We start from the raw sequence: 14,177 nt of genomic DNA on the forward strand, positions 1-14,177 counted from the left end.
TCTATATATTTTACAACAATTTTGACTTTCTGAATCTTGCATCATGGTGTCTAGAACATATGTGTTCAATTAATACTGAATTAATTAAAATTTATATACACTGATGTAAATATTTTCTAAGTAAAATATTTCATATGTATTTAAATAAAATTTACCTTTTTGCCTTCAATAACTGATTTTCCCATGTGCAATAACGTGTGAGTCAGTGCCCAAAAGAGTCACTTGAAAGTTGCAAGGCAAAGCAGTTTTTAAAAAATTATCTAAGATTATCAAACACCGGTCCATGAACACTGTTGCATTAATTCAGTGTCTTAAAATGGATTTTTAATTATCAGGGATATCTAGAGCAAAGAAATCTAACAGGGAAATTTTGAAAGATGAAACAATTTTCTATGAAATCAGTGTATTGTGTGCATCAGTGTGGTGCAGTAACTTAGTAAGGACTCACAGCGCCGCTGTTCACCAACCAGGGAAAAATGGTGCGAGAGATCCCACAGAAACCACCGAGTTTTACAGCACAGAGAAACGACAGATTGCGATAAGCCCTCTTCCAGGCTGCACTAAACTCAAGCCTCTATCCTGCTGGATTCTGAGCTCCCCTTCCTAAGACAGAGGGGTCCACCCGGATACACCCGCATTCTGAAGCACTTCCCGAGATCGGCGCCTAAGCAAGAGAAGCAGGACGACTATGGCGGCTCAGCCGAGGGGCGGGGACTGCAGAGGATTCGTCCTGCTCTCCATCCTTCTGGGGACCCCCTGGGAAGCCTGGGCAGGACGTATTCTCTACTCCGTGTCGGAGGAGACGGACAAAGGATCCTTTGTGGGAGACATCGCCAAGGACCTGGGGCTGGAGCCCCGGGAGCTGGCGGAGCGCGGAGTCCGCATCATCTCCAGAGGTAGGACTCAGCTTTTCGCCCTGAACCAGCGCAGCGGCAGCTTGGTTACTGCGGGCAGGATAGACCGGGAAGAGATCTGCGCTCAGAGCGCGCGGTGTCTGGTAAACTTTAACATCCTGATGGAAGATAAAATGAATCTTTACCCTATAGACGTGGAAATAATAGATATTAATGACAACGTTCCAAGATTCTTGACGGAAGAAATAAATGTAAAAATAATGGAGAATACAGCTCCTGGGGTTCGGTTTCCGTTAAGCGAGGCTGGGGATCCAGATGTGGGCACGAACTCCCTCCAGAGTTACCAGCTCAGCCCCAATCGCCACTTCTCCCTGGCTGTGCAAAGTGGAGACGATGGAACTAAGTACCCGGAACTGGTGCTGGAGCGGGTGCTGGACCGGGAGGAAGAGCGGGTTCACCACCTGGTCCTCACAGCCTCTGATGGCGGCGACCCGCCCCGATCCAGCACCGCCCACATACAGGTGACAGTGGTGGATGTGAATGACCACACGCCTGTCTTCTCTCTGCCTCAGTACCAAGTAACTGTCCCCGAGAATGTGCCAGTGGGCACAAGACTGCTCACGGTACATGCTATCGACTTGGACGAGGGAGTCAATGGGGAAGTGACATATTCTTTTCGGAAAATAACTCCTAAACTTCCACAGATGTTTCATCTGAACTCGCTTACAGGAGAAATATCAACTTTAGAAGGATTAGATTATGAAGAAACTGCCTTCTATGAAATGGAGGTTCAGGCTCAAGATGGTCCTGGTAGTCTGACAAAGGCAAAAGTACTGATCACAGTTTTAGATGTAAATGATAACGCTCCAGAAGTGACTATGACGTCTTTAAGTAGCTCAATCCCTGAAGACACACCTCTTGGGACAGTCATTGCTCTTTTCTACCTACAAGACAGAGATTCTGGAAAGAATGGTGAGGTGACCTGCACCATTCCAGAAAACCTACCTTTTAAATTAGAAAAATCAATAGATAATTATTATAGATTGGTCACAACCAAAAACTTGGACCGGGAAACACTCTCTTTGTATAACATCACACTGAAAGCCACAGATGGTGGAACTCCTCCCTTGTCCAGGGAAACTCACATCTTCATGCAGGTGGCAGACACCAACGATAACCCACCCACCTTCCCCCACTCATCCTACTCAGTCTACATCGCTGAGAACAACCCCAGAGGGGCCTCCATTTTCTTAGTGACTGCACAGGACCACGACAGTGAGGATAATGCCCAGATCACTTATTCCTTGGCCGAAGACACCATCCAGGGGGCTCCAGTGTCCTCCTATGTCTCCATAAACTCTGACACTGGAGTCCTGTACGCGCTGCAATCCTTTGACTATGAGCAGTTGAGAGAACTACAACTAAGAGTGACTGCACATGACAGCGGGGACCCGCCTCTCAGCAGCAACATGTCACTGAGCCTGTTCGTGCTGGACCAGAATGACAACCCGCCCGAGATCCTGTACCCGGCCCTCCCCACAGATGGTTCTACTGGCATGGAGCTGGCACCCCGCTCCGCAGAGCCTGGCTACCTGGTGACCAAGGTGGTGGCGGTGGACAAAGATTCAGGCCAGAACGCCTGGCTGTCATACCTCCTGCTTAAGGCCAGCGAGCCAGGACTCTTTGCGGTTGGGCTGTATACGGGCGAGGTGCGCACGGCTCGGGCCCTGCTGGACAGAGATGCCCTCAAGCAGAGCCTCGTGGTGGCCGTCCAGGACCACGGTCAGCCTCCTCTGTCAGCCACCGTCACACTCACCGTGGCTGTGGCTGACAGCATCCCCGAAGTCTTGGCCGACCTGGGCAGCCTTGAGCCCTCCGACGGTCCTTACAACTATGATCTCACGTTGTACCTGGTGGTGGCGGTGGCCGCAGTCTCCTGCGTCTTCCTAGCCTTCGTCCTCGTACTGCTGGCGCTCAGGCTGCGGCGCTGGCACAAGTCACGCCTGCTGCAGGCTTCAGAAGGTGGCTTGGCGAGCGTGCCCACCTCGCACTTTGTGGGCATGGACAGGGTGCAGGCTTTCCTGCAGACCTATTCCCATGAGGTCTCCCTCACCGCGGACTCTCGGAAGAGTCACCTGATCTTCCCCCAGCCCAACTATGTGGACATGCTCATCAGCCAGGAGAGCTGTGAGAAAAATGATTCTTTGCTAACATCCGTAGATTTTCAGGAATGTAAAGATGACGTGCCAAGTATTCAGGTGAGCCCAGCCCTTCCTTTATTTCCATGAGGAATTTATTTGCATGATATTTCTCTATTATTTTGCAAAACAAATGTTTTGAAAATAGGGATTTAAAAAACTTTATAGAGGTAAAAATGAGTTTACCAGTTTCCTTCAGTGGTGACACTTTAATATAGAACACATAGGATATAGTATTTCTTTAGTGAAAGCCTATGGACAAGATTATGAATATGTGGACTATCACATTTTATAATTTCCACCTACTTTCCAATCTATGTTCCAACCTACTTTCTTAATTCATATATTTTATAAATTGGAATGAATCGAGTCTTTCATATTGCACAAGGTTAGCAGGAATAAAACACACCTCAGCTGCCTTCTCAGGATTCTCTTTAGCATTCAAATATGTAAAAGGTTCTGAAAGATTTCTTCCATGTGAAGATTTTTTTCTGTGCCTGATTGTGCCTCCATGTACCTCAGCTTGGTGGTCCTAAAAAATCTTGATTGCTTCTTGACCTATTTACAGTATAATCATTTATTAATGGGGTGGTAGTAGAAGGTTGGATTTATGCCTAAAGAATGAAATGTGTGTGTATCACACTTCACTAAGATCTATATCAAAGACAGACATCAAGTCTAATGCCACACTAAAGGCCATCGGACAAAACCAATAAAATATGTCAAATAAAATGTCATTTTAAGTGTTGTAATTGGCATTTGTGACATAGGCAATTACATGTTTTAACAGAGAATTCCAGTATGCTGTTTTAGTGGTACAGCCAGATGAAGTGTGTCTGTGGGCTATCGAAGTGGGAGATTGGGGATACTGGCTTTGTTTCAACTGTCTCACGTACTCAAACCTTAGACCATCTTATGTACACAGATCCTAGACCAGTAGTTGATTTTATTTATTACGTCTACTGAAAAAATCAGTTGGAAATAACCCAATCTGGGATTAACTACTTCCATATTCTTTTGTATAACATTTTAGTAAAGCTCAGTATATCGAGTGATTGTCATCCAGAAGGGGTGGATGACAAGGTAATCTTGATTCCAGAGACCTTCGAGTATTAATTAAAAACACACTTTTAGCCAGGTATGGTGTTGCAAGCTATAGCCCACCTGCATGGGAGGCTGAGGCAAGAGGACAGCTTGAACCCAAGAATTGGAGGCCCACCTAGATAATATAACAAGACTCTGTCTCTTCAAAAAAAGACTTCTTTTTAGACTAGTGTTGTATTTGGTAGTATTTTGCACATGATAGACTGTACAATAGTGTGGGGGATACATTTTTCTTTTTTGAGATGGAGTCTCGCTCTGTCACCCAGGCTGGATACATTTTACAAGTTCTGCAGTGTTCACATTTCAGATGTACAATCACTTGGGGTAGAAGACAATGTTGCTGACACCAACAATGTTACTGAGGGAAGGTCCTATGGCAGAACTACGGTTATAAGGTATTTTGTAAAAGAAAATCTCCTGTCCAAAATTTATTAGATGCATAAAATTGTTTTTAAGCAATGGAGAAACATAATCACTAAACTCAGTGAGCTATTGCAATCAAACTTTCCAGGGATTGTTTCCTTCAATTCAGAAGTCACCAAGGAATGTAAAATAAGTGCAGAGGTAGGAAGCAGTGCTGCAGTGCAGCAGATCTCAGTGACTTTGTGTTTTGAGGCTATGTATTATCCCCCTGATAACTTTGAAGATGAATGTTGTATTTCATAACCAGGAAAATAATTGTGTAATGAGGAGAGGAGTAGGCTACTGCCTGTGATCATCGAAATGAGAATCACATAATATTCCTGTAATGAAATCACTGAAACTATTGGGAAAGGGGGTGTATTTGAAGATAAGTATAAATTGCACCTTCTAAAAGGCAATTTTGGCATTACTGATACTCTCTGGAAAAAGTTGAAATAAATCAACTTGGAGGTACTTAGAAAAGTGGAGAAAATGTTAGGAACAATGAAAGAAAGATAAAATGTATCCAGTATATTTCTAATGAGTAAGTATGGAAAATTACTGTACTCTGAGACGGTTTAGGCCAAGTCTGTGTTATGGCTATCTTTATATAGATAGTGCATGTTTGAAGATTGGGGAAAGCTTATGTCAATAGATGTTTATGTACTTAATCTACATGATTTGCCTAAAAATCTTCAAAGTTGGGATGAAGGCATTCCTAAGAGTACATTTTTAGACGTCATTAAATATACAGACGTATCCACGTAGTTTTTGTTCTTTCAGTTAGGCACACAATTATAATTATTGCACTGGTTAACTTGAAGCAGCAGAGGCTGTAGTTTCCTAGTGCTGACTCTGGGCGCCGCTGTTGGCCAAAGTGGAGAGCTTGGCGCTCCAGATCTCCTCGCGCAGCCGCAGCGCGCTTTCCAGGGCAGCCCCAGCTCAGACTCCCCAGCGCCAGCCTTTACACCGCTTCCTCCTCGGAAAAAGAAGAATTTTTTCTTGAACTGGAACTGCAACTAAAGTCCGTTCGGAGATCCAAAAATCTGCAATACAGAGGTTATTTGTAACCCGGCGTCTCCAGGCCGGTGAGCAAGCTGAGGAGAGCAAGAGGGATGGGGAGCGGCGCCGGGGAGCTGGGCCGGGCTGAGAGGCTGCCAGTGCTCTTTCTCTTCCTGCTGTCTTTGTTCTGCCCGGCGCTCTGTGAGCAGATCCGCTACAGGATTCCCGAGGAAATGCCCAAGGGCTCCGTAGTGGGGAACCTCGCCACGGACCTGGGGTTCAGCGTCCAGGAGTTACCGACTCGAAAACTGCGCGTCAGTTCGGAGAAGCCTTACTTCACCGTGAGCGCAGAGAGCGGGGAGTTGCTTGTGAGCAGCAGGCTAGACAGGGAGGAGATATGCGGGAAGAAGCCAGCTTGTGCTCTGGAATTTGAGGCTGTTGCTGAAAATCCACTGAACTTTTATCACGTGAATGTGGAGATCGAGGACATTAATGACCACACGCCAAAATTCACGCAAAATTCCTTTGAGCTGCAAATAAGTGAGTCTGCACAGCCTGGCACACGATTTATATTAGGATCTGCCCATGATGCGGATATTGGTAGCAACACACTGCAGAATTACCAACTGAGTCCCAGTGATCATTTCTCACTGATAAATAAAGAGAAATCAGATGGCAGTAAATACCCTGAGATGGTATTGAAGACACCTTTGGACAGAGAAAAGCAGAAATCCTACCACTTGACTTTGACTGCCTTGGACTTTGGAGCTCCACCCCTAAGCAGCACTGCACAGATACACGTTCTAGTGACTGATGCCAATGATAATGCTCCAGTGTTCAGTCAAGACATATACAGGGTGAGCCTTTCAGAAAACGTGTACCCGGGGACCACGGTGCTACAGGTGACTGCCACGGACCAGGATGAAGGTGTCAATGCCGAGATTACTTTCTCTTTCAGTGAAGCTAGCCAGATCACCCAATTTGACCTGAACTCTAACACCGGGGAAATTACTGTTTTAAATACATTAGATTTTGAAGAAGTCAAAGAATATTCCATAGTTTTGGAAGCAAGGGACGGTGGAGGAATGATTGCGCAATGCACAGTGGAGGTAGAAGTCATAGATGAAAATGACAACGCCCCAGAAGTGATATTCCAGTCTCTACCCAACCTAATTATGGAGGACGCCGAGCTGGGAACACATATTGCTTTGCTCAAAGTCCGTGACAAGGATTCCAGACACAATGGAGAAGTGACTTGTAAATTGGAAGGTGATGTTCCATTTAAAATATTAACTTCTTCAAGAAACACGTATAAATTAGTGACAGATGCTGTTCTAGACCGCGAGCAGAATCCAGAGTACAATATAACCGTTACGGCAAGAGATCGGGGCAAGCCTCCCCTCTCCTCCAGTTCCAGCATCACCCTGCACATTGGTGATGTAAACGACAACGCTCCGGTTTTCTCACAGTCTTCCTATATAGTCCACGTGGCCGAGAACAACCCGCCTGGAGCCTCTATTTCACAAGTCAGCGCTTCTGATCCGGACTTGGGGCCCAACGGCCAAGTCTCTTACTGCATCATCGCCAGTGACCTGGAGCAGCGGGAGCTGTCATCCTACGTGTCCATAAGCGCGGAGAGCGGGGTGGTGTTCGCGCAGCGCGCCTTCGACCACGAGCAGCTGCGCGCCTTCGAACTCACACTGCAGGCCCGCGACCAGGGCTCGCCTGCGCTCAGCGCGAACGTGAGCCTGCGCGTGTTAGTGGACGACCGCAACGACAATGCGCCACGGGTGCTGTACCCCGCGCTGGGTCCCGACGGCTCTGCGCTCTTCGATATGGTGCCGCGCGCTGCAGAGCCCGGCTACTTGGTGACCAAGGTAGTGGCGGTGGACGCAGACTCAGGACACAACGCCTGGCTGTCCTACCACGTGCTGCAGGCTAGCGAGCCCGGGCTCTTCAGCCTGGGGCTGCGCACGGGCGAAGTGCGCACAGCGCGTGCCTTAGGCGACAGGGACGCCGTCCGCCAGCGCCTTCTGGTCGCCGTGCGTGACGGTGGACAGCCACCACTCTCGGCCACTGCCACGTTGCACCTGGTCTTCGCCGACAGCTTGCAGGAGGTGCTGCCGGATATCACTGACCGCCCCGACCCCTCTGACCTCGAGGCTGAGCTGCAGTTTTACCTGGTGGTGGCCTTGGCCTTGATCTCAGTGCTCTTCCTCGTGGCCATGATTCTGGCCATTGCCTTGCGCCTGCGACGCTCCTCCAGCCCCGCCTCCTGGAGCTGCTTCCAGCCTGGTCGCTGTGTTAAATCCGAATCCGTAGTTCCCCCCAACTACAGCGAGGGGACTTTGCCTTATTCCTACAATCTATGTGTTGCACATACAGGAAAGACGGAGTTTAATTTCCTAAAATGTAATGAGCAGTTGAGTTCAGGACAAGACATACTTTGCGGTGATTCATCTGGGGCCTTATTTCCACTTTGTAATTCCAGTGAATTGACTTCCCATCAGGTGAGTTTCCTTTAAGTATAATTTAATGCTCATTGCCTACCCATTTCTCCATATTCACAAGAAAATATACATATTTGCAGGAAAATATATAATTTTTAGATGTCATGAATCATTTTAGGAAAGTTGCAGTCAGTTAAAAAGCTGTCATATCATTCTTCGAAGGAGGAGTAAAGTAGGAGCAATTGTGTGGCCCAACATTTGTTTGTTTTTTAGCCAAGCTTAGATTTATAAAGCAATGAGGGTGTGGTTTTAACCACAAAGTGAAAGTGTTAGACAGTTGTTGGCTCTCTCCTAAAAAGTGAATGAGATTTTTCCTATACATTTTCCTTCTTGTTGACTAATATAAGATGAATACTTTTTTCAGCTTGAACATACCATAAATATAAAAATAATAAAGCCAAAGAATTTAAGCTAAAATTCAACACTTTTCTTAACTAATTTAACTGGTATGGTCTCCATAGTAGTCCACTGTTTTGTTTCCTGTGTTAACTTCCCTTTTGTTTCAAAAGCTCTTAGAATAAGGAGTCAACTGGATTTTTATGTCCATGGACCCCTTGTGATTATATGCAGTGTACGCTGTGTGTGCGTGTGTGTGTGTGTGTGAGATCCTTTTACTTAGAAAAAGGTCTACTATGCTCATTAGAAGATCAAAAGCAGATTCTCCTTACTTGTAACATAGGAGTTTCAGGATTCATCTGTATTCAAGCTCATTCTATATCCTTCATCAAAGAAAAGACAATGTTTTGTGTCTGTTGTCCCTCTCACACACAGCCCTAATATAGAATGTGTAACTGCCTTATCTGCAGCCCTAAACTAATATAGCTAGAGGTCTTCTAATCATTCTGCTACCTCTAGGAAAGAAATATAGTCTTGAAAACTGCCAATCTGGTGTGCATACAAAATATATACAAAATACCAAGGAACATTATATGAGCCTTTTGCTAGGTATCTCTAAGCAACTGCTTCAGTTAATGGCCACTTTACAAATTGCTGAAAGAAGGAAACGTCTTTCAATTCTTTTTTTTTTCTTTTTTTTTTTTTTTTTTTTGAGACAGAGTCTCTGTCTGTTACTCAGGCTGTAGTGCAGTGGCACAATGATAGCTCCCTCCAGCCTCAAACTCCTGGGCTCAAGCATTCCTTCTGCATCAGCCTCCTGACTAGCTGGAACTCAGGCTCATGCCACCAGACCTGGCTAATTTTTCTGTTTTCAGTAGAGAAAATATTTTCCTTCACTAATTTAACTGGTATGGTTTCCATTGTCTACCCAGTTTTCCATATGCATAAGAAAATATATTCACAGGAAAATATAAAGTTTTCAGATTTCATGAGTGGTTTTAAGAAAGTTTTAGTCAGTGAAAAAACTATCATACCATTCTTCAAAGGAAGGGTGAAATAAGTTGATCTGCTATGTTGCCCAGGCTGGTCTTGAAGGGAAACAGACTTTTTTGTAGTCATACTTATCCTTTGGCTTCTTAGTAAGTATTATATAGTCATTACTTTTTGCAGTTTTTTAGATCAAAGTGTTAATGTAGGTAAAGTTAACTTTAGAATATATGTAAAAGTCAAGTCTGCTTTAAATTTAATCATCTCTTTGGTGAAAGGGATGGGATGGAGCTTTGCTTTTTATCATATATTCATCTGTACCTTTCAAGTATTCAAATAGAAAAATATAAACAATGTAAATAAAATAGCAAAACAATGTAATATCTCATAAAACTGCAATGGTAAAAGCATTTATCCTATTGAAATTCCACAATTTTTATTTGAAAATATTATCGACATGTAATTCAAGTGGCGTTTAGAAGAATGATTTAAAAGCAACAACTCTATAGAAAGCTTGTAAAATGATTAAGTAGTTTAAACCAAATAAAACAATTTCTAAGTCAGTCATCTCCAGTAGGTCTATTTTAGTCTCAAGATAAATTCATTTCTGGTGACAACTGAAGTTCTTAGTTATTTGTTAGTATATATTGGAGACATTTACAATAAAGCTTAGAGCACAATGGGAAATGAAAGTATCATGTTTTTTTTAAGACCAAATGTATTGCAGAAATGTGAGTAATTTAATCCGATGCTACAATCTGATCATTCTGATCTAATCTGATCATTTAATAACACTAAATAAAACCTTCATCTCACATTCTTTGGCTGTTTCTTTTAAAATATGGGTTTACGGATAAATCAAATAAATTCAAAGCAAAGTAATAAGCAAATGATTTTTTTTTCTCAGTAATCTAGTAGAGTATTACATTTAGAAGTAATCTGTATCTCAGTGCAGTAACTATTTAGGACTGTAAGCGCCGCTGTTCACCTACTGGAAGACAAATGCAACCGAAAACACTCAGATCTCACACCTCACAAAGACCCACAAACTAACTGCTGGACTGCAGCGAAACCCCACCCCTGTTTGGAGGCACTCCAAGTTTCCGGAGGATTGTCATCTCCATAGCTGCGGCAAGAAACTAAATAAGACCCATTTATGCACAGTGAAGATTCTGAGAGGATTCTGCAGCAAAACAACAATGGCCGCTCCACAGAGTCGCCCCAGACGCGGCGAGCTGATCCTGCTGTGCGCGCTGCTGGGAACGCTGTGGGAAATCGGGAGGGGACAGATTCGCTACTCGGTGCCAGAAGAGACGGACAAAGGCTCCTTCGTGGGTAATATCTCCAAGGACCTGGGACTGGACCCCCGGGAGCTGGCGAAGCACGGAGTCCGTATCGTCTCCAGAGGTAGGACGCAGCTCTTTGCTCTGAACCCGCGCAGCGGCAGCTTGGTCACCGCGGGCAGGATAGATCGGGAGGAGCTCTGCGCTCAGAGCCCGCGGTGTCTGATAAATATTAACATCCTGGTTGAGGATAAAGGAAAACTCTTTGGGATAGAAATAGAAATAGTTGATATTAACGATAATAACCCAAAATTCCAGGTCGAAGATCTAGAAGTAAAAATTAACGAAATCGCGGTTCCTGGAGCACGTTATCCACTCCCAGAAGCTGTTGACCCGGATGTGGGCGTGAACTCCCTCCAGAGCTACCAGCTCAGCCCCAATCACCACTTCTCCCTGGACGTGCAGACTGGAGACAATGGAGCCATAAACCCAGAGCTGGTGCTGGAGCGTGCCCTGGACAGGGAGGAAGAGGCTGCTCACCACCTGGTCCTCACGGCCTCGGATGGCGGCGAGCCGCGTCGCTCTAGCACAGTGCGCATCCACGTGACAGTGTTGGATACAAATGACAATGCCCCGGTTTTTCCTCACCCGATTTACCGAGTGAAAGTCCTTGAGAACATGCCCCCAGGCACGCGGCTGCTTACTGTAACAGCCAGCGACCCGGATGAGGGAATCAATGGAAAAGTGGCATACAAATTCCGGAAAATTAATGAAAAACAAACTCCGTTATTCCAGCTTAATGAAAATACTGGGGAAATATCGATAGCAAAAAGTCTAGATTATGAAGAATGTTCGTTTTATGAAATGGAAATACAAGCCGAAGATGTGGGGGCACTTCTGGGGAGGACCAAATTGCTCATTTCGGTGGAAGATGTAAATGACAATAGACCAGAAGTGATCATTACGTCTTTGTTTAGCCCAGTGTTAGAAAATTCTCTTCCCGGGACAGTAATTGCCTTCTTGAGTGTGCATGACCAAGACTCTGGAAAGAATGGTCAAGTTGTCTGTCACACACGTGATAATTTACCTTTTAAATTAGAAAAGTCAATAGATAATTATTATAGATTAGTGACAAGGAAATATTTGGACCGAGAAAATGTCTCTATCTACAATATCACAGTGATGGCCTCAGATCTAGGAACACCACCTCTGTCCACTGAAACTCAAATCGCTCTGCACGTGGCAGACATTAACGACAATCCTCCTACTTTCCCTCATGCCTCCTACTCAGCGTATATCCTAGAGAACAACCTGAGAGGAGCCTCCATCTTTTCCTTGACTGCACACGACCCCGACAGCCAGGAGAATGCCCAGGTCACTTACTCTGTGACCGAGGACACGCTGCAGGGGGCGCCCCTGTCCTCGTACATCTCCATCAACTCTGACACCGGTGTCCTGTATGCGCTGCAATCTTTCGACTATGAGCAGATCCGAGACCTGCAGCTACTGGTAACAGCCAGCGACAGCGGGGACCCGCCCCTCAGCAGCAACGTGTCACTGAGCCTGTTCGTGCTGGACCAGAATGACAACGCACCCGAGATCCTGTACCCCACCCTCCCCACAGACGGTTCCACTGGCCTGGAGCTGGCGCCCCGCTCCGCAGAGCCCGGCTACCTGGTGACCAAGGTAGTGGCGGTGGACAGAGACTCGGGCCAGAACGCCTGGCTGTCCTACCGCCTGCTCAAGGCCAGCGAGCCGGGACTCTTCTCGGTGGGTCTGCACACGGGCGAGGTGCGCACGGCGCGAGCCCTGCTGGACAGAGACGCGCTCAAGCAGAGCCTCGTGGTGGCCGTCCAGGACCATGGCCAGCCCCCTCTCTCCGCCACTGTCACGCTCACCGTAGCCGTGGCTGACAGCATCCCCGAAGTCCTGACCGAGTTGGGCAGTCTGAAGCCTTCGGTCGACCCGAACTATTCGAGCCTTACACTCTATCTCGTGGTGGCAGTGGCTGCCATCTCCTGTGTCTTCCTCGCCTTTGTCGCTGTGCTTCTGGGGCTCAGGCTGAGGCGCTGGCACAAGTCACACCTGCTCCAGGATTCCAGTGGCAGATTGGTAGGCGTGCCTGCCTCACATTTTGTGGGTGTTGAGGAGGTACAGGCTTTCCTGCAGACCTATTCCCAGGAAGTCTCCCTCACCGCCGACTCGCGGAAGAGTCACCTGATCTTTCCCCAGCCCAACTACGCAGACACGCTCATCAGTCAGGAGAGCTGTGAGAAAAATGATTCTTTGTTAACATCCGTAGATTTTCATGAATATAAGAATGAAGCTGATCATGGTCAGGTGAGTTTAGTTCTTTGCTTGCTTTTAATTTCCTGATGAATTTTATTTGGCGTAAATTATGTTTTGAAAAACATTGTGAAGATAGTTGAAAATAATTTTTAAGGCGTATCACAGAGTTTTGGGTTTATTTTGGTGGTGTTACTATAAAATTGAACTCTAATAGTCATAGGTTATTGTTTCATTTGCTTTTAAACGACTTGGAAAAGATTGTTCAACCATTTTAAGCCTTCCAGTATTTTATTCCTTAAGAAGTACCTACCCGTCCATACTGGTAATTTTGCTATTGTTTGTGTGTGTGTGTGTGTGTGTGTGTGTGTGTGTGTGTGTATCCCAAACTAGAACTTCAGAAAATTATCAAGAAGTCTAAAGCCTTGTTATTAGCTTAGCAAAAGTAAAATATATCTCAGAATCTTTAGGGTTATGTTTAGCATTTGAACCTGTAACTAGGCTCTTGTAGATTTCTTCACTTTAAACCTCTTTTCTGAGCCCTGTTTCTGTACCAGTGCCCTTCAAAACTTTAATACTTCTTACCATCCTTCAAAACATGAACAAACTTTAAAGATGGATCTTGGTGGGAGATGAGACTGGTTACTAAATATTAAGTATGTGTGTCAGTGGTCACCTGGGCTCCATGCCCATGGAGACATGAAATCTAAAGCCTAGAATGTCCATTGCTCCCCCAAACAAAAAACAAAAGCAAAAACATTAGATCTGAATTAAAATGTAATTTTAAACTGTTGAAAGTGACTTTTGTAAAATATGAAAGAACATATTTCAATACAATTCCAATGAGCTGTTTCAGTTGTGCATCGATGTGAAGTGGTGAGAATGTTGATATTAAGAACCAATGTTTCAGGTACACAAGTTCTAAATAAGCTGATCAATTCAATTAAAGTTATTCAGTCTTGGCTGGACACAGTGCCTCATGTCTGAAATCCCAGCACTTTGGGAGGCTGGGGCAGGAGGACCGCTTGAGCCCCGGGGGTTTGAAACTGTAGTGAGCTATGATCATGCCACTGCATTCCAGCCTAGGTGGCAGAACTAGACCCTGTCTCTAAAAAAACTATTATTAGGCCGGGTGCGGTGGCTCACGCCTGTAATCCCAGCACTTTGGGAGACTGAGGTGGGTGGATCACCTGAGGTCAAGAGTTCAAGATCAGC

General features: G+C 45.4%; 11 protein-coding genes across 11 annotated transcripts in view; all 11 read left to right on the forward strand.

Moving 5' to 3' along the window:
* Positions 1-14,177, forward strand: part of PCDHGA1 (protocadherin gamma subfamily A, 1) — a 181,896-nt gene that overhangs the window by 51,225 nt on the left and 116,494 nt on the right.
* The window catches only part of PCDHGA2 (protocadherin gamma subfamily A, 2), a 173,709-nt gene that overhangs the window by 43,035 nt on the left and 116,497 nt on the right, over positions 1-14,177 (forward strand).
* Positions 1-14,177, forward strand: part of PCDHGA3 (protocadherin gamma subfamily A, 3) — a 168,420-nt gene that overhangs the window by 37,748 nt on the left and 116,495 nt on the right.
* PCDHGB1 (protocadherin gamma subfamily B, 1) overlaps positions 1-14,177 on the forward strand; it is a 162,383-nt gene that overhangs the window by 31,709 nt on the left and 116,497 nt on the right.
* PCDHGA4 (protocadherin gamma subfamily A, 4) overlaps positions 1-14,177 on the forward strand; it is a 157,524-nt gene that overhangs the window by 26,850 nt on the left and 116,497 nt on the right.
* PCDHGB2 (protocadherin gamma subfamily B, 2) overlaps positions 1-14,177 on the forward strand; it is a 153,234-nt gene that overhangs the window by 22,560 nt on the left and 116,497 nt on the right.
* The window catches only part of PCDHGA5 (protocadherin gamma subfamily A, 5), a 148,403-nt gene that overhangs the window by 17,729 nt on the left and 116,497 nt on the right, over positions 1-14,177 (forward strand).
* The window catches only part of PCDHGA6 (protocadherin gamma subfamily A, 6), a 138,664-nt gene that overhangs the window by 7,990 nt on the left and 116,497 nt on the right, over positions 1-14,177 (forward strand).
* The window catches only part of PCDHGA7 (protocadherin gamma subfamily A, 7), a 130,203-nt gene continuing 116,497 nt past the window's right edge, over positions 472-14,177 (forward strand). Inside the window, 1 exon segment of the mRNA NM_001082556.3 lies at positions 472-3,112. Within this exon segment, the coding sequence (NP_001076025.1) occupies positions 689-3,112 (2,424 nt within the window). The 5' untranslated portion in view covers positions 472-688.
* PCDHGB4 (protocadherin gamma subfamily B, 4) overlaps positions 5,487-14,177 on the forward strand; it is a 125,188-nt gene continuing 116,497 nt past the window's right edge. Inside the window, 1 exon segment of the mRNA NM_001082561.3 lies at positions 5,487-8,070. Within this exon segment, the coding sequence (NP_001076030.1) occupies positions 5,674-8,070 (2,397 nt within the window). The 5' untranslated portion in view covers positions 5,487-5,673.
* The window catches only part of PCDHGA8 (protocadherin gamma subfamily A, 8), a 120,969-nt gene continuing 116,495 nt past the window's right edge, over positions 9,704-14,177 (forward strand). The window contains 1 exon segment of the mRNA NM_001031620.4: positions 9,704-13,016. Within this exon segment, the coding sequence (NP_001026791.2) occupies positions 10,593-13,016 (2,424 nt within the window). The 5' untranslated portion in view covers positions 9,704-10,592.

This window comes from Pan troglodytes, chromosome 4, assembly GCF_028858775.2.
Source record: "Pan troglodytes isolate AG18354 chromosome 4, NHGRI_mPanTro3-v2.0_pri, whole genome shotgun sequence".
Classification (NCBI taxonomy): Eukaryota; Metazoa; Chordata; class Mammalia; order Primates; family Hominidae; genus Pan; species Pan troglodytes.